The sequence below is a fragment of the Triplophysa dalaica genome, chromosome 14 (genome assembly GCF_015846415.1).
Source record: "Triplophysa dalaica isolate WHDGS20190420 chromosome 14, ASM1584641v1, whole genome shotgun sequence".
NCBI lineage: Eukaryota > Metazoa > Chordata > Actinopteri > Cypriniformes > Nemacheilidae > Triplophysa > Triplophysa dalaica.
In genome coordinates this window covers 10,751,277-10,770,777 of record NC_079555.1, presented here as the reverse complement: position 1 = coordinate 10,770,777, position 19,501 = coordinate 10,751,277, and the positions used below count along the sequence as shown (strand labels likewise).

Genomic DNA, 19,501 nt, shown 5'->3' with positions numbered 1-19,501 from the left:
GGACGTTAAACCAATCAGCGGAGTGAGGGGGAGTGTCATGTGCATCAGTAGGCGGGTCCGCAGGCTGGTTTACATCAGGGAGCTGTGTAGCAGTAGCACACATATGATAAAAACAAGTTGCAAATGAACTGTCAGTGTTGCGCAAATCTCTGTGACGCTTGAGCGACGACAGCTACGAGTTTGCGAATACTACTCTCAGGGGATCTTTGAGGGTGAGTGCTCACCTGTTGCTTTTACAATGCTTGAATTCATTTCACAAGGGATTGTCAAAGATGCATATGTGGTGAAGTATAAGTCGGTTTTCAAAGAAAAGGAAATTCAGAAATCCACCTCATTCAGAATTCAGTTTATGTCTTATAATTTAAGACCACAGTCTTGATTAATTTTTATTGATTATTAAGAATCTTTTTAAAGTCTTTACTGCTAAAAGGATTGAGGGAGGTTTGTCATACACGTGCGTGTGACGTCACATTTGTATGAACAAACCTACACCCTGATGGTGAACGTGTCAAAGGAATGACATCACTGGAATTATTTGTTGTTTTTCTTTCATTTATTTTAGTTGAGAGATTATCTGCAATTTACGCACCCTATTAAAAACATGGTTATTCCACCCAGTTATGGCATTTACATGTAATATGAAATGATTTTGCTGATGTTCTTTATACACAGATGTGGGGACGTCATGGTGTGTTTTGCTGCTTTCTGATACTGTGTCTGTGGGCTTGCTTGAATGCAGTGCCAATTGATGTGGATAAGACCAAAGTGAGCCCTCCAGCAGAGGAACTGGAACCGCCTAAAAGCGCAGTACGTAATATTGTAACAAATGCAACTTTTTTAAATAAATCAAGTTGATTTTACAGGTTAGACAGATTTGGTAAGCATAACGGTAATGGTGATATTTTAGGCTAAATAGTACCAAATAAACAAAGGCATGAATTGCTTAATCTGTTTAAAAAACACCCATTATCATGTTTATCCACTTTATTTTGAATTAATGTAGGATACAGGACTGCACTATGACCGTTACCTCAGAGAAGTCGTTGATTTCCTGGAAAAGGACCCACATTTCCGAGAGAAACTTCATAACACAGATATGGAAGACATCAAGGTTGTGTAGGACCTTATTTCCTTATTTGCATTTCACAGGTAAAATCGCATTATATGTAAATACCCAGTTCTCTTTTCATTTCATTCCCTATGTGGCAAAAACAGGTAGGGAAACTGGCTAAAGAGTTGGACTTTGTCAGCCATCATGTGCGAACCAAACTCGATGAGCTTAAGAGGCAAGAAGTGAACAGACTGCGCACTCTAATAAAAGTCAAACAAGACCTAGATGGAGAAAGAGGTAAGACCAAAAAAACTTCTTGCTATATTGCTTGTAGACACACTTTGTCTGCAAATTTGTTGTTATGGCCCATAGTTGTACAGAGAATATTGCAAGATGTAATCCATCATATTGTCTTTTGTTTAATTTACGGGAGGGCTCAGATCACAGATATTCAGAGATGCAATTTGTTGTACCTGTATTGAGTCTCATTCATCAAACCCTTTGTATCACAGTTTGTTTTGTAACCTGAGACTACAGAACGATAAAGAAACATATTAAAATGAGTTTTTCCAATATCCTTTAAGGTATGACAGTGGACCACCAAGGCCTTCTGAAGCAGTTTGAGCATCTCAATCACTTGAATCCACATACTTTTGAAGTGGATGATTTGGATCGCCTCATTAAATCGGTAGGATTCAAGTCTTCCTGTTGGGTTATACTACAAGCCAAATGTGTCATTTACCAAATGTAACTGTGCTCCTCATCTTACATTTTCACTTCTCTCTTCACTTAATATTTTGTTTAATGGAAGGCCACTGATGACTTGGAGAACTTTGACAAGGACCAACATGAAGAATTCAAGAAATATGAAATGATGAAGGAACATGAGCGAAGAGAACGACTTAAGACACTGGATGAAGAAGCACGTAAGAAAGAGGAGGAACACTATGAGGAGATGAAGAAGAAACATGCAGAGCATCCAAAAATCAATCACCCTGTAAGCAAAAGACCAGCTGGATCAGCAATAACAACTAACTTTTAAATAGATGCCTGCCAATCTTATCATAACTTTAGAAACAAAAGGTTTTTATTTGCTCTGTGACTTCTTTTGTAGTTAAATATTGTTTTAAACGCAGGTTCAGGAGCCTGATTATCCGGTCCTGCCAATCTCTTTCTAAGCATATGTAAACAGCCATGTACCTTTCCCTTATTGCAATTCTTTCGGTTCCCACTCCACCCCGACTCCTTCCATGATCAAATTGACTAATTCTAACTTAATTCTGTAGTTTAGGAGCTTAGCACACAACTCGAGTAGAATCTCAGGACTAAACTTCAAGACATCAAGCCAAATTACATGACGGTTATTATTTTATTTAGACTGATTGGATATGTGAAATGGATAGGAAAACCTTAAATCCAAAATGAAAAGTCGATTTCAAAGACCATGTGAAATCTTTTTTCTAAATGTTCCTGTGAATTCAAATTCAAATTACATTTCATGGTTTTAAAAAAATCATAAGAATAGAGAACACAATCTGTAATCATAGACTATGTGATATGTATTAACAAAAATAATGAAACGATAAGTATTCTGAAATAGTGGTTTCGGACCCCAACTTATTATTTGCTCTTTAAATATTAATTTAAGTATTTGAGATGCTTTATCTATACAATCTAAAATAGCATATTTGGATATGCTAATTCTGTTTGTATGTGTAAACAGGGCAGTCAAGATCAGTTTAAAGAAGTCTGGGAGGAGACTGATGGTTTGGATCCCGGCGATTTTAATACAAAGACATTTTTCAGTCTACATGGTGAGACCAGTGAATTGCTCTGATTTGAACATCGCTCCATTCGGCTTAACAGTTGATTAAATCTATAAATGACTGTAACATCTGTTCGCTTTTTCAGACACAAATGGAGACGGCTACCTTGATGAGCAAGAGCTGGAGGCACTATTTACCAAAGAGGTTATTTATTAATCACCTTTCCACTTAGAGCCATGGCTATTGTGTACTTAACGATTATGGTGCACTTAACGGTTATGGTGCTAAATGTTTGTCTCCATGTTTAGCTAGAAAAGATCTATGACCCCACACAGGAAGAAGACGACATGATGGAAATGGAGGAGGAGAGACTTCGAATGAGAGAACATGTGATTAATGAGGTAGAAGCTTCAATTAATAGTAATATTTTGATTTTACAGAAACGTTCAGATACGATTTACTTGAAATCTTTCTTTTGTATTGTCTGTTTATAGGTTGACACCAACAAAGACAGACTAGTTTCATTAGATGAATTTATGGCGGCCACAAATAAGAAAGAATTTGTACAGCAGGAGGGATGGGAGGTATAGTTTTTATGTTTCACGTTGACTTCAAAGCTAAAATGTAATCAAAATGGCCTTGCCTAAAACTGTTCGATGTCTGCCTATTTTTAAGACTCTGGAACAGAATCCAATCTACACTGAAGATGAGTTGAGAGAGTTTGAGGAGCATCTGATTCGAGAAGAGCAAGACCTCAACGAGAAAACAAATGATCTGGTGAGGCAGCGTGAGGAGCTGGAGAGACATCAGCAAGAGCTTAGTGCTCAGAAAATACAGCTCCATCAGGTAAGAGTGTGCAAAATGAAGATAACAACAAACACAAACACTGAAGCTAAATGCGCTGTTGTTAATTGTTTATTAAGACGCAAAAAACAAATCAGTATGCAAAAAATAATATTCAGCATCGCAACATTTGCGTAAAAGTTGTAAGTTGTTCTTACATATTAAAAATAATGAATATAGTGCAAAATAATTATGCATTAGACAGTGGTTATTTGAAATGCTGCTTTAAATTGTGACGAAGATATAATAGTTCTAAAGTCAGTAAAAAAATATATTCTAAAAAATCTTCAAAAATTCGGATACATTGTGGTAATAACATTTAGGAAGAAAACGTGCTTAATTGTCATGTCACAGTTTAACAACAAAAAAACTTAGCTAAAAGAGGCTTATACATTTTTGTGAGATTCATCCTCAGGAATTGATTCAGTTTCTAAACAAGTACAGTCTCCATAGTTGTTTCTATATAAAACAAATATGAACAATTCAAACCAACACTAGCCCACCTCTATAGTTATTTTAAAAGCTGGAGAGTTTAAAAAGTTTTTTTTGTTTAGGCTGTAGAGCACATGGAGAGGTTAAAATCACAGAAAACAGAGCCTCCAGTCCAGGCCAAAGGTAAGTGTTTTTTAAAAACCATATTACTTGTTGCTGTAAATGAATACTGAATTGCAGTCATTGTTTCTCTTCTTGTTCTTAGTGAATACAGTACCATCTGCTATGGAGATATTACCTGGGGACAGTCAATCCTTAGCACAAGGTCATCATCAAGACTTGCCTGCACATTCTTAGCCCTTAAGGCTATCTCTGTGCTATGTATGTGTGCACACGTGCATATGTGTGTGTATTTTGTACAAACATCAGTTGTTTCCCTCCTCATATTTAAAGAATAATTAAACAAAAATGTTTATGGGCCTTGAATTATGAATTCCCAAACATGCTGCTAAAAGTACGCATTATACAATTAAAAATGGATTGTAATTCCACAGAGGGTTATCTGTGGACCATCACACTAAAGGTTAGATACTTTTTGAGGACATTACATGGTAGATCATGCTTTAAACTTATGTTTTGGAGAAATTATTTTGAATCAGTTTTGAACATACATGACTGGCCAACATTGGTATTGTAATTTACCATTCACATTTTGGCAATATACCAGTGTGAATATGAAATGGATTAAAATTTGATTAATAAAACAAAGTAATTTTGAAGGATACAAATTGTAAAAGACAATTGTGCCAGTTTTCTCTATATTTCTGTAATTTTATGTGTACATTTCATAAAAAGATCGCCATTAAAACCATGACTTTATCACAAATTGTCTGATTTTTTGCCATACGATTCCTTGAACCTTGACAAAAGGTAATCAATTGAATTAACAGGTGGATATTTGTCCGATCCATCACAGCATGAAATTATGGCCTCATTATCTGGGTGAACAAAGAATGCCAAAGACTGACGCGTCCTGTTGTCACTTACAGCGGGCAGCAAAACCCTATGAACCTAAAGGTAAAAGAAAGATAAGAATTTACCTTTATTCATTTGGCAGACGCTTTTATCGAAAGTCGGAAAGCATATAAACATTTGGTCAACACGCTAAACATGTTAAGCATCACCAAACCATTACATAAAAGCCCACAAATTCAGATACACTTACAGAAGACACATAGACGTCGCTGGTCCACCTTTGCATGAGATCTGCTATATTTACTACAACTGTACCAGAAATGGCAGGGATTGAAATGTACTCTCCAGTCCGGCTGAAAACCTACAAAAGCATGTACGTCTATGTAGTATAATAACTTAGACAACTCCGTTTAATTCTACAAAAAATATATAATAAGCATCCTAAATTTTAAATATAACATGCAATTGAATATTTTTTCTCTTTTCCTACATGGCCACTCACCTGTAATCCTCCCTCTGGACTTTGGAAAAGAAGAGTGATACAACCATAGTCTGAGTGTTCACCACAGCGCAGCTGATTGGGCTTCAAAACGTCACTTTTTAGTGGTGGGTAGTACAAAGTCCGCAGAGTGGTGTCATTCTTATCACCTTAAAACACACATGGGTAGTTAAGAGATATGCATGTGGCATGGCAAAAATTAAGAAAAAAAAAAACTTTATGATATACGTATGAGAATTATCTTCACTGTTAGACACAAATATTCATATGGTAATATTTATTTAATATGACATTATAAAATACATTACTTTTCCCATGAATAAACACTTTTTAGTGGCTTGTTGTCTCATCATATGACAACAAAACATAAAACTTTTATAGTGGTACCAAAAAAGTTTCTGTGTGAATGTCAAGGTTTTCACACTAGGCTGCAGTAACATGACCTTAAATGGGGTCCTTCAACTTACTAAGTTGTTTGGGGAATTAAACGACTTAAAATCAGAATATCTTGTCAGACCGGACAATATGGTTTACAGTGGCAAAATGAATCAAGCTTCTATGCTTTTAGAAATAGATTGATACAAGAAGATTGTCATCTATTGAAACAGACACTTGTAATGCCTGAAGTGTTTATAACGTTTTAATTGGTTTCTTTCTCATTTCTATAAACTGTAATTCATTGAACCCTGTAATTTAATGAACCATGCTTGAGGAGTTTACACCATTGGAATATTTTAAGGAAAACAAAGAGTTTTTTATAACAACACTTCCATGTGAAACTAAGAAAAGTTTCACAATAACTGCATTTTAAATGATGACGATACTAATTATAGTCAGTGTTATTTTGTGTAACAGAGAAAAGGCCTTGTCACATCAACAACCCACATATTATACAACAGTTAGGTTGCATTCTTGAATTTGATTGGTTAATCTTCACTTATATTCAATATAAAAAAAATGGAAATTTGGTGACTTTTAACAAAGGACCATGTACATGACCTAAATAGTAATGGACATTAACAACACTTAAGTAATGCATTTTAATTCTGTGAGCCTTTTAAATTCCAATGGATTTTTTAATGTTCTATTGTTCACCAGCTGGAAAATCACTGTGAAAGTGAACCCGGTTATACTGTTTTTCTGTATTTTTATAGTTGGAGACTCTATTCCTTAATATTCAGAGCGATTTTTTTAAAACTTTATTTGTATGGTTTACTTTCTAGGCACTTGTTGGTGTAAATGCTCCTATGGTGTACTTCTCATGTGCAATTGTCTCATTTCCGTTTATTGTTATTGCATGGAAATGAACAACCACATTCTTTAGAATTTCGTACTTTATGTGTGTGTTTCTTTAAGATGCCATGTGTAAGTCACTATGGAGAGTGAACAACGTTTGCCTTACTTCCAATATGCTTGTGTGCTTCAAGGAAGACCTTTGGCTCTAGGCCTAAACCAATCGCCATCACTCGCAGCACCCTGAGAGAAAGATCTTTACAGCGATTAAAAAAAGACACCATGCCATCTCGAAAATCTTCAACTCCTTCAGAGGGCCAATCTAAGAGAAGAGAAAGAGGAAGATCACATTTTCGATCATATTTCCTGTTAAAAAAATCCTAAAAAGTAAGTTAGAAGACAGCACAAAAAATATATATTTACAATATCCTTGCGCAAAGACGTTATATTAAATGCCTCCTTCAAATCACCGGGTCGTTGAGGATTCAAACTGAGATTAAGAAAAAATAAAAGATTTGAATATTTTTACATTTATGAGTTCAGCAGTAACGTGAAGTCTATTGCATATCGACTTGCCTTTCCTTTTCCAGTGAGACCCAGCCGTGGTTACAGTTACAAGAGAAATCGCCCCTGCTGAAAGGCTTCTTCTTATCTTCAGACAAACAGAAGAATTGCCTGGAAATGTCCATGACTTTGTCCACCTAATAAATAGAGGGGACAGGTGTAAAATAAAAGACGGCCAGCCAACAGGCAGAACATCTTGAAAAGTAATAAGTATCTTAAAAAATGACAAACCTCTTCTTGATGTATGCCAGTGTTTTTCAGATAAACAAATCCCACCTCCACAAAGGCCTTCCTCAGTTCTTTACTTAACTTTTCAAACTTGTCATCTGATACATTTGTTTTTTCCAGTTCGTAAACACTGAAATCGACGACTGGTATCGACATGTTGAGACTGTCAAAAGATCCACAAGTAAATATACCCCAAACTACAAATCATATAAAGCACTATCAATACACTACACACAAGGAGATTTTAAGTTTTGGACTTTGAATTCGATGTAAAGATCAATCTGAGTCTTTGCTGGTAACACGCTTCCCAAGTATATCTCGCTTCTAGTGATGGGTCGTTCGTGAACGATTCGTTCGAATCTTAAATGTGACTCGGGAAGAACGAGTCGTCATGGGAAGTGATTCGTTCAGTCGCGCGTGCGCATTGCGCAACATGCTCCGGACGTTTAACAAATGCAGTCAGAGCCGGAAAGAGAATTGATTAGTTCACCTCTCGAGTCTTCGGGTTCGAGTCGTTCGTTTATCACGTGACATCCCTGCACGCTAAACAAATGCAGTCAGAGCCGGAAAGAGAATCGATTAGTTCACCTTTCGAGTCATTTATATATATAGATGGGTAAAGCAACAGATGTCTTCATTCCCAACCTCTTTCTCCAGGGACGATATAACATTTGGATTGATATTGCAAAACAAGGGTGATGAGCTCTGTACTAATACAATTGTATGTCTAGCTAAATTCTTCATCCACAAATGTAGAGTTGTGAAATCATCTCCCAAATTTGTTTTTTTTAAATGAATTCAAACTGTATTTGAAGTCTTTAAAAATGTTGAAAGGTCCTAAAGCACAAAAAATATACGATACCCTAAAATTCTAAAGCTTTCCTGTAGCTCAGTGGTAAGTGCATTGCCTTGGCAAAGCAAGGTTGTGGGTATACTCCAATTGTATGCCCAGAAAATCGCCCTGTTTTAGAAACAGTGACATATAAGTCTTTTCTATTTAGTTTACCCAAAAATCCGTGAGTAGTATTTGCTCATTGTCACTGTGGAGCCCTGACATGTGATTACCATTATTTAGGAGGTCCAGCATTAAAAAAGGGCCCACGCCTACCTACCGTAGTTGGCGTTCGCATCCGAGGTTATCTCCTTCACTGACAGCATCCTCTCCGACGGGCGGGTGCAGAGCGGGCGTCGACGTTGGTACCGGTGTAGCATCGCTAACATTAGCTGAGCTGCTGGCTGATGCTGATTCGCGAGGACGTTTAAAATGTTCAACTGAGTTTTTTGTTTTGATCGCGCGCTTCATCTTACCGGTTCATCACAAACTTTCATGTGAACTTGTAGCAATATTTACCTCGGCATGACCCGCCCTTCTCTGCCTCCTATTGGCTCAGCCTAAAGCCAACCAGTCCAATCAGTAAAGGCAGCGAGTACTAGCCAATTAGAGATAGAGTAGATTGGGTCATGGCTGTACCTTCGCATATTATTGTGTGTACATATGGTGTATAATGTGTATTGATAACTGTAAGTAGTAAATAGTACACTGTGTGTACTGAGTATATGTATATGTACAGTGCACACTGTCATCTGTACAAGTCTGTAAGTATGTAAATGATACTGTCTATATGTAAATTGTTTCTGCACTTTCTGGAGCACGCTCTCAAGCATTTCACTCACCAAGGCACTTGTGCTGTGGTGATGTGACGATATAAGTGATTGAGTGATTTTATTTATTAATTAAATAAATTAATTAAATTAATTTCCCCAGTTTCTATTTTTTATAAACGACATGATAAATTAACAAATAATTTAACCATAATTATTGCACTTTGTGCAGGAATGAAAGAGAAAAATATGCTCTGTGTTTCTGGAAATGAGTAACAGAATTTACACAATACATAAACTTTTCAGAAGGATAAATATCAAATACAATCATTGTTTTGGGATAACTGGAAACTTAAAAATACTTAAAAAGAAAACAGGATTTTAAATTAATGCTAAACATTGAGACATGAAAATAAATATTATAAAGAGAGTCGAGTTGGTGAATATGTAATGGGAGAGTATTCCATAGATGTGTAGCAAAGCAACTAAAGGCTCTAGCTCATAAGGTGCTAAGGTTAAATGTATCCATGCAGATGCTACTCGATTTGGGAAGTGTCAGCCGCAAGGCCACAAGGAGCCACAAGGCGCAAGTTTGTGTGAGTATGTTCAGTTCAGGCTGGGGATACTGTTCTGCTCTCTCGGGACCCCAGTAAAGGAAGGACAAGGGTCACATTCACAAGTCAGCACCAATGACCATTAACTGTGGCCAGCATCTCTTCCAAAGGGGTTTTGTAAAGGTGTCAACTTGCCAGAGGTTCTAGGTTGAGGATATACTATACAGATTGAATAGTAAGTTTTGAAAAAACACTTTTACTCTATACTGTATTTAATAGTTTACAATTAAATTCTAGATTAAAAAATAATCTAGAATTTAATTGTATTTATTTAATTTAATTTAATTTAATTGTAAGAAATAAAATGTGTATAATTCCTGTTATTAATAATTGTCATATATTTGTGTTTCATCAGAGGGACCAACAGAGAGGATGTTTCTCCATGACCACAGTTAATCAATGCTTAAGTGGAAGATATATCATCAAAATGCTTGTTCAGGTGCAGAGTGGCAGAAGGACTATTCAAGATGAACTGGTAAGCATTCTTTCTATTTAGCAACCCTTTACATATTTAAATGATAACCATTAATTAATCCATCATGGCAAGCATTCTTCATTTTCAGTTTAAGTTTGTGTTGGATAAAAATCATCCATCAGAAGAACTGGTTGTGAAACAGGGCAACATTTGCCTCACAATAAGACTTCTTGAGCTTGGGTTTGAGCCAGTTTATGGAAAGTACTCTGTACTATTATGGCCTGGTTTCACAGACACGGCTTGATTTATGCCAGGACTAGGCCTTGGTTAAATTCTGTTCCATTGATTCACGAGTTGTGGTGCATTCAACTGATAGAGAGGTTTTGCCTGGAAGGGTACGATGGACTATACAGCTAAGATAATACAATTACATATTTTAAGTCAATGTTGGTAAAGTGAGAACTTGTCACAAAAATACAGTTCATATACATTTACATACTTTCCAAAGGCATGGACAGAAGAAGCGTCCTGACTCCTTTAGGTACCCTTGAGCCTGTCTTTAGGGTGGCAAAATCCTCCACTAGAGCTAAACTCTGCATGACAGGACCAAGGCACCCCTGATCTAAACTGATCACGCTGTGAGGGATGGATACTTCATTGGTCACACCTTTTTATGTGATCCAAATTCACCTGTCACATGTTCACTAATGAACGTGCTTTTTTTTCTGCATTGTGGTATAAAACTTACACAGCCCCGATTCTTAATACATCATTTGCATTAGAAATGATCAGTATTACAGTGTAAAATAATGTATTTAAATATGCTGCATTGTAGACATAATGGTAGTTTGCTTTTACAAATAGTTGTACTCAATTAGTGATGATTACAAAAAACTGCTGTTTCACAGTATCAGTAAAAAGTTGTCTGGGTAATAAGTATTATCATTGAGGAGCATTTTAAAGGGGCATATGGGGCGAATACATTATTTCTGTGTCTTTGTTGTGTTAAAAGTTGCCCATGCATGTATTAGACTCGTAAAATTGCTAAAATTAAAGTGTTGGAACAAAAGATGCATTCCATCTAAAAGTGAATGCTCACCCAGACCTGCCTGAAACACCAAGTGTGTAACCACAGCCCCACAAATCTACGTTGTGGTATGGTTTGACCAAGACCACCCAAATGTATACAAAAGTAAGGTGGGCATACCCGTCAGTACATTTGCTTTGGAATCCTGATGTTCCAAATATGGTAAGAGGCGTTACAATTCCGTCACATGTTTGTATTATTATACCAATCACTACGCACTGGTTAACTGGCCAATCATAGCACACGTTGCTTTTCAGAGCGATGAGCTTTGTAAAAAATCTGCACATTTAAGAGAGGGGGGGTGAAAGATCCTCAATCCATGTCTATTATTTTTAACTGCTGTCTCTTAAGATGAAACCACAGTTTTTATTAAACTTTGTAAGGTCAATACCATGCAACGTTTCAAACATTAAACGGTGTATTTAAAGTTTTTTTGCATGCAAAACAACCAAGTCGATACACAGGGAAAATATTGCAAAACCTTTTAAAAAGTATCAGATTTATAATTACAAAAACAAAACAATATGCAACTTTATTTTGTTTGCTTGTGGTGATCCTTAAGGCTCTTAAGCCTCAAATAATGAACAAAAACAAATGACCTGCACACCGGAGCCATCAATTTTACCGGCCGGTCTTACACAATATAAAACACATAAAAAGACATTTAGAGTCCACGTTTTGTTTTCTTTCCAAATTTGCTTCGTTTGTCTTTATGGTTTTTCGTCTTCTTGTCATGCAGTGGTTCCTTCTGGTTTGTTCCTTCCAGTTTTCTCTTTTTGTCACTAAGAGCATAATTAAAAAATATGTTCTTAGTTGAAAATGATACCAAAGCAACAGCTAACCGCAAGGTGTGGTTACCATCCTTCAAAAACATTTACGTCTTCCAAATACCAGCATCTCATTTTTCTCTGCTTACCTTTTTATACTAACAATAGCTGTTTGTCCTGCTTTTTTCAACACTTGGTCCCATTCCTCATCATCTCCTCGGATCATGTACCTTCATAGAACATTTAGAATAGCAACAAGGAATCAACACTGCACTGTGCATCAATGAGTGAGAAAATGTGACTTTCTCTATATTAACAGAAAACCAAAGTTTGAAATTACAGTGACTAGCAAGCTCCAGTGAATAAATGCAGAACATCTAATCTTTTTGAGAAATAAATCCACTTGGTTCATTACTCACTGTGATAGATCTATTTCTTTAATCTTCTCCATATCCTTTTTGTGTTTCTCTTGGAACTCTTTGGCAGCCTCATTCTACAAGTAAAATGATTTAAGCTTTAGATATAGATTCAATCTTGAAGACTTATAACAGGTGGCTGCAGTCCAATCCCCTTCAAGTGTCAAGCGGACAAAGACAAATAAGGGAAATTAAAAGAAAACAATCATAACGTCCTGATACAAGTGTCATACCAGATCTTCACCAAGTGTCTGCACAGTTGGTTCCATGCTTATGTCCTTGGTGGCCACCATCTCTGCCTCAATTGCCTTCTCCTGAAGAGTGTTGAAGAACTGCAGAGAAGTAGAAATCAAACAATAACTACACGGTGTTATAACAATACAGTGTTGAGGAATAGATAGTGCTAGTGGCATTAGTATTATAGGAAGGAAGAAGATTAATCTTTTATTCCTACATTTTCAGTGGAGAGATGGTGAGAATGAAGAGTAAAGGATGCTTGTTTTATTTCACCTGCACAATTTTGCGAATGACACGGTTGAACAGGCCCATGAGCTGAGAACTGGGCAACTCAATCTCCTTTTCCAGGTCATCGACACGCTTGTGTTGGAGTCCAACTCCCAACAGCAGAGCCTGAACAAAAAATATGTTAAACTACTCGTCAAAACAAGGCATGTAGATATAGGTATTTGGGTACAGCTACATCCAATATACTGTTAAGAGACATGGCCATATTTGGTGCAGACATACGCGCAGTTAACTTACACACTGTGCAACTGAAAGCATGACGCCTCCCATTTGTTTGAGGAAATACATGCGCGCAATAGCAGGCATCATATCCATCATGAGGTGATAGTCCACCATGTTTCTTGAATACATCTCCAAACGCTTCAAGTCATAAGGGGTAAACTGGGCAGTCAGCTCTGCACTGGTGAGCACTGGAATAAAACATACACATGTTAAGCGACACACAAATTTTCACAAAAAGTTGCAGGATGGGGATCTGTACCTGATGCGCTGTCGTCTTTGGCGTTCTTGTTCTGTAATATGTTGAGGGCCAGTGTTGGGCTGAATTTGCTGAATTGGAAAGACAGCAGGGAGAGAAACCTCCGTCGGAAATCTGTCCAAAAATAACAGCTTTTTTTTAAAACATAAGTATCTGTGTGTGCATTACACTTTGTTTTACTGCAGGGCAAACAACTCACATTTTTGTAATTACTGCTAAAAAATACACGCAATAACTTGTTGTATATGCATTATTATATTTAGTTCAGTAAGAATAAGTTTGTGAAAGTTTTAAAACTCACCCTTCCAAAAAGCAGACAGCCACTGGCCACTATCTACTGAATCCTCAGCATTGAGCTCCTTCAGCATAATACACGAGTGCTCCCCCGTCAGGTCATTCTACAAATTATAATACGAGAATACATTGTTCCTTAATGTTTCCACCTTCCACTATGCTAAACATAGAAAGCCATATGCTTACCTGAGTCTGTCTTAAATAAACTGGAATGAATCCAGCCTTCTTCCAGAATCTGAAAAAAAAGAGGAAAATTAAGGAATTAGAAATATTATTAAGCTTATTCTGCTGTATACAAGAGTCCCATCGGGGACTGACACAATGTATTAACTCACTTGAGAAGTTGAGGTGTGAGACCATACGACACCCCCAGGTAGTCCAGTCTCTCTGCTCTTCTCTCATTCAGCTTCAACAACAGTGGTGGCAGGTCTTTCCTGGGTGTCACTACCTCCTCCAAAAGACTGACAGCCTATACACAGAAAAGTGAAACATTTTTATACTCCGGGTCAAATGTAAGCACTTAACAAGCATGTTAAAGATTTATTTTTATAGATATACTTCATATTTCAATGCCCCCCATGACATTACGAAGCTAGGAAGAACCGCAATAGTAATATAAAGTAATATTCCTCGGTAAGAACATTTTTGGATTATGGGGTGAACTACTCATATGATGATACCATGATGGGCATAATAACAAAAGCATAGAGTGCATGTGAATTTTGCGAGCACTGTACATGAGTAGTCCAATTTTTTTAACCCTTGTGCACATGCACCTGTAATTGTTCTTTGAAAAGAGCATCTTAATACATCGTCTTAATAAGAATATAACTGAAGCACATAAAGACTGTTACCTCACTGCTCAAAGATGTTATGGTGTTGGCGGTCGTCTGTTCGGTCTCATCCAGAAGAGGAAACTGACCCTCATAGTATCGCTGCAACAGTTGCAACGCGCGGCTGCCGTAACCCATCTAAAGAGCAATACAATATTTAATAATGGCACAGCTGGTCAATGTTGCAGTAATGTAACCACTTTGTAAGTATGTTTTTCACTGGATATCACTGAGCTCAGTATTATCTACGTAGAAGAATGTTTACCCCCTGATAGTCTGGGTTCACTGCGATACGGACAATCCTGGCCCCAGAAAGGCCTCCAAACTCGGAGTCTTGAAACTAAATACAAAACACAAGAACACCTCGAAATCCAATTCATACTTATACAAAATGTTATGCTGATTCATGTGATTTCATTGCAAACGAAAATGTCACCTGTTCTGACACTGTCCATGGAATGAGGTCACCTGCAGCTTTCCTTCCTCTGGACAAGCTGTTGAGAATGGACTGCCGTGAGATCTCTCCTTCCAGACACACCTGCAAGAAAAAATGCAGACGTAAGCCTCTTTTCAATTTCACAATCCACAGTGATTTATTAACAACAACCTCTTTTGTAAACGGTGTAAACTGCAACTCTACCTGCACAACTGCTAGGACTTCTGGTAGAGCATTCTGTGTGGGTGGGACAGGAGGGAGCAGACAGAAGAGATGGTGAGCTGGTGCGTCCGAGAGCATCTGAAGGTCATTGGGTGAGTTCTGAGGAGCAAGAGGAGATTTGAGTCAATACCGTTTGGATGACTTTATATGTTACCTTCAATGCACATGATACACATTTACCTTATAGTGTGATGCTACGTAGAGTGCCATAAGACGCTGAAGGAAAGCCTCAGAAGCTTTATGATAACAGAACAAGGTGTCTCGATTCACATAGTAACTGGATTAAAAGATTAAAGAATCGTAACACAAACAGACATTGAATATGTTGACAGGATGTCTTTTTAGAAAAATAAAAGTTTTGGTGAATTTTGGTTTTAGTTTGCGTAAAAAAAGGAAGACATAATATCCCAATATCCCAAATTTAGGAAAACAGGCTTTGCTGAGTTGTCCGAGGATACAGTTCACATGTCTGGGGCAAAGGGCAGCCAGAAATGATGCGTGGGACACTCAGGCAATCCAAACACAGCAGTTCATTCAGCCATTTTTCCACATGGTCTCCAGTGCCATAGCGGATAGACTCATGGAGGGACACCTCATGAAGAGTTCGTGCTGAAGAGCAAATATGATAAGGACAATTATATGCATATCTACAATCATCTGTTCCTTCTTGTTTCCCAGATTTCAGCATCATGCTGGTAATGTTGCAACAAGAGAAACATTGTACTGTACCTGCAGCAAGTCTGGCTGTGCTTGTGTTTCTGTTCTCTGCTGAGAGGTTCTGCTGGCTGTCTGCACTTTGTTGTCTCAACTGCTGAATAAGTTTCAGAGACAGAGAGCGACCTGTGCCCTCATAACTGCATATGGAAACATATACAAGAGAATTAGATCAAAGGATCATTCAAAGTATATGAATATGCAGCCACAGATACAGACCCATTGATTGTAGATGCCATAAACACAAGGTAAGGCCCCAGTAAGTTCTTTACTAAGGGCAAAGGGATAGCAGCAGCCTCATCAATGACCAGCAGCTCGGCCTGTCCCAACTTCATCGCATCAGCAGGGTGAATGTACTGTGGATAAAAAACATGTGTGGTGTTTGTACGCTCCGACATTTTAAATATAGAGTGAAAATTATAGGCTAATAATAAAAAAGCTCCCCAAAAAATGCAAATGATTCGCAGGAAATCAGGTTACCTGAATGGTCTGTCGATGTTCCTTGAAGATGTTTACACGGACCACAGCTTTGTTGAACTCTGGATTCAAAGACTGAATTATTTCATAGTCCAGATGTTCCTAGAATGCAAATGAATCTAGTTTAGAGATATTCTTAAGCTTTTATTTTATATTATTCTCACAAATAATATACACCTATTATATAATCAGGTTACTGAGGATTCTTTTTACCAAATACTTTGTTTATCTTTACCCAAAGAATGTTCTTGGATAAATAACAAGGTAAGCTCTATCGACAGGTCTATCCACAAGTTTATTAATAATATAGCACTAATGCAACTGTTCATGTCATTAAGAAAGAATATTAGCTCATGATTTTAAAAGTATATCTACCTGATATTGAAGTGCGTCAAAACCTTTAAAAATGAACTCAAACAGTGTGTGCAGATTGTCTGGACTGGGTGATGTTACAAAAATATTTGAATAGCTGCAAAAAAAAAAACAGGACACCAAGACAATTAAGTTTACTATTTGTATAACTTTGCATATTAGCTTTATATTTATTAGTAAAATATGAGTATGCATTACTGGAATAGAAAAACATCAACAGATTTCACTGGGCTACATACCCAAATGCAACAGTTATATGCATGACTAGAACAGAAAAACATCAACAGTATTCACTGCGCTACATACCCAAATGCAACCGCTCCGGCTATAGCCAATCCCAGCGCAGCAGATTTTCCTCGACCACGGGCAGCAGTCAGAGCAACAGTACTACGCAAGGTCTTCTCAGAAATAGCCTCGATGAACTTTAGCACTGCTTTGGCCTTAAGATATGTAAAAGGATGTTTTAACAATTTTACTTCCTTTATAGAATTAAGTAATACGTTTCATAAAAAGAGTTTAAATAGACTAGCTTGTGATTCTTTTGTTATAATGATTGTGCATTGACAAAACACACACAAAAAAAATATATGTTACCTGGTCCATAGTTTTGCAGCTGTCCACTAGAACACCGACTGGCTGTGTGTCGTGTAAAGATTCCTTAAGTTCCTTAAGTTCTTGTTCCCGTGGAGAGAGTCCATCGTCCTGTCGGCAATAATATCGATTATGGAACATATCCCAGCCAGTGATCAAACAAGAACTTGCCATTTTCTTGACAGAGCCTACCTGTGTTTTAGGAGGGACTGGTTTGATGTTGGTGTTGTGACTGGAGATTGGCAGAATGTTAAGTTGGTCATCAATGACAACACACGTCTTACAAGAGGCGAGAGAAAGGATGAATCTGGAAAACAAGATGACATGATTAAATGTAATACAGACCTGTGCAATCCTGTGTGTTTTGTCAAATAAATGCAGAACATATATTTTGATTTGACAAAACCTTTCATTAAATCTTCCGACAACATCCTGGTGAGCCTCTGTCCTGTATCGAGAATGAACATCCTAAAAGTAAACATCAGACAAAATTATGCTTACATACAGATTGACCGATTCATGTTGATTTACAATCACTTCATAAGCCATTTACCATTGACATTGTATACAACTGTTTCAATGAGTTTACACTCCTCAGAAGAATGACAACAATGCCTCCACCTTCCACAGTCTCAATGGTTCGAGCCAGGAGATTGGGATTGAGAGCTTCAAAGTCCTAAAGATAGAAGAAAGTGAGGTGAGCTTTAGTAATAAAGTAAATTAACATCTAGTCAGAGATGATTGTCTTTGCTGTTACCTGTAAGACACACATGCCATATGTGTTTCCCAGGATCTTGTGGGTTTCATTGTAGTAACAGTAGCGGATGTTGGTGGCGGCAACAAAGAGCTCGAAGGGATCATCCTGTTTCAGGTTCAGTGTGCCAGTTTTGATCTTCTTCTGCAGCTGTCGCATCCTTTTCTTACGATTACTAAAATAGTTTAATTCACAAATGCTTTAACTTAGTGTGACTGGTACTTTGTGATAATTAATTCACACAAAAAAAACAGGAAACTATTTGCGTTATGTCTTACCGGTGATTTTATGCTACACGGTGGCAGTGAAAATGCCAAGATGTCTATTAAAAATGAAACTCTATTTGGATCTTAAGTATTCTCATGCATTGACTACCTGCTAAAGCTGAGCTCCTTCTTGTAACACCACAAGACTGACGGCCGAGCTCGAACTGTAGCTTTAGAGAGCATGTGGTGCAGAATGACAACCTAAATGCAAAGAGCAGTGTTAGGTTAAAGATTTAACTGACAGTATATCAGCAATATAAAACAAATGTAAACATTACCTGATCTCTACCACGATCACCAACTATAACAAACATAGACCGATGCTGTAGTGCCACACCGTTTTCTATCTGGACACGAATGCGATTGTCCACCTTCTTCCGAACAGTCGCCATAGTTTCAAAAGTGCACACTGACAGCACAAAACAAGTTAGCAGTGAGTTTACATAAGACAAATTGTGAAGTGAATAATGACATATTATGAATCGAAAGAAACAAGTTCTCTTGAAGTGCATATTTTACGAATAACATACAATTCGACACCTGTTAAAGTATGTATTCATATCAGATAAGCCATACCTTAACTTCTGTACCAGAAAAACAATGGTTTATTTCTTTAAACCTCTTTTTGCTTAATCTATTAGTGGCTCATTTACAGTACATCACCACACTCAGACGTTCACGTGGGAAAGCCTCGGCGCAAGGTCCTCGGCATAATGGACCCCAAACAGAGAGTTAGGTGTCCACGGCGTTGCCTGTTCAGGACAACGCGCCATTGAAATCCTTCGGAAAACATTTTAAAAATAAATGACCGTGTTATAACTGCGCCAGATTAGAATAAATACGTTTTGAAATGTAAGTTTATTTTAATTTGATGTTAAGTGTAGAGACGATCGTATAATCAGTTAATAACAAAGTTAATGTGAATCAAATAAAGCTGTGATCGTTTATTTTGGGGTTTCTTAAAAGTGACATTTAATTTTCTTAATTTTAACAAGTCGTACTACGATTGTCCAGCACCTGTTGGTAATTTAGGTTGGTACAACAGTG

The 19,501-nt window shown here is 37.3% G+C and overlaps 3 protein-coding genes across 4 annotated transcripts; 1 reads left to right on the top strand and 2 right to left on the bottom strand.

Moving 5' to 3' along the window:
- The first annotated feature begins 63 nt into the window (after positions 1-63).
- On the top strand, positions 64-4,978 carry nucb2b (nucleobindin 2b). Its single transcript, XM_056766284.1, has 13 exons — positions 64-212; positions 673-807; positions 1,004-1,111; positions 1,216-1,348; positions 1,636-1,739; positions 1,863-2,048; positions 2,775-2,865; positions 2,963-3,021; positions 3,126-3,218; positions 3,312-3,401; positions 3,493-3,663; positions 4,215-4,275; positions 4,358-4,978. The coding sequence occupies exons 2-13, from the start codon at positions 673-675 to the stop codon at positions 4,447-4,449; spliced, it is 1,323 nt and encodes a 440-aa protein (XP_056622262.1). The 5' UTR covers positions 64-212; the 3' UTR covers positions 4,450-4,978.
- Positions 4,962-8,988, bottom strand: si:dkey-10o6.2 (uncharacterized protein LOC100124608 homolog). 2 transcript variants are annotated; one of them, XM_056766285.1, is made up of 8 exons: positions 8,704-8,988; positions 7,595-7,754; positions 7,376-7,500; positions 7,223-7,289; positions 6,969-7,122; positions 5,570-5,715; positions 5,318-5,428; positions 4,962-5,163 (listed from the first exon to the last, which is right to left on the bottom strand). In XM_056766285.1, the coding sequence occupies exons 1-8, from the start codon at positions 8,892-8,894 to the stop codon at positions 4,972-4,974; spliced, it is 1,146 nt and encodes a 381-aa protein (XP_056622263.1). In that variant the 5' UTR covers positions 8,895-8,988; the 3' UTR covers positions 4,962-4,971. The 2 variants fall into 2 exon arrangements, with proteins under 2 accessions (XP_056622263.1, XP_056622264.1); XM_056766286.1 differs by having other exon boundaries at positions 8,700-8,826.
- A 2,789-nt stretch (positions 8,989-11,777) lies between these two features.
- Positions 11,778-19,162, bottom strand: nat10 (N-acetyltransferase 10). Its single transcript, XM_056766104.1, has 29 exons — positions 19,031-19,162; positions 18,733-18,863; positions 18,564-18,655; positions 18,192-18,363; positions 17,988-18,110; positions 17,841-17,902; positions 17,627-17,741; positions 17,438-17,545; positions 17,150-17,283; positions 16,847-16,940; positions 16,475-16,573; positions 16,214-16,350; positions 16,010-16,134; positions 15,739-15,889; positions 15,461-15,557; positions 15,263-15,379; positions 15,059-15,160; positions 14,888-14,962; positions 14,644-14,760; positions 14,125-14,258; positions 13,976-14,024; positions 13,797-13,893; positions 13,499-13,609; positions 13,255-13,427; positions 13,003-13,122; positions 12,726-12,824; positions 12,496-12,569; positions 12,226-12,306; positions 11,778-12,091 (listed from the first exon to the last, which is right to left on the bottom strand). Exons 2-29 carry the CDS (start codon positions 18,844-18,846, stop codon positions 11,974-11,976), a joined length of 3,090 nt encoding a protein of 1,029 aa, XP_056622082.1. The 5' UTR covers positions 18,847-18,863; positions 19,031-19,162; the 3' UTR covers positions 11,778-11,973.
- Between the last annotated feature and the right edge of the window lie 339 nt (positions 19,163-19,501).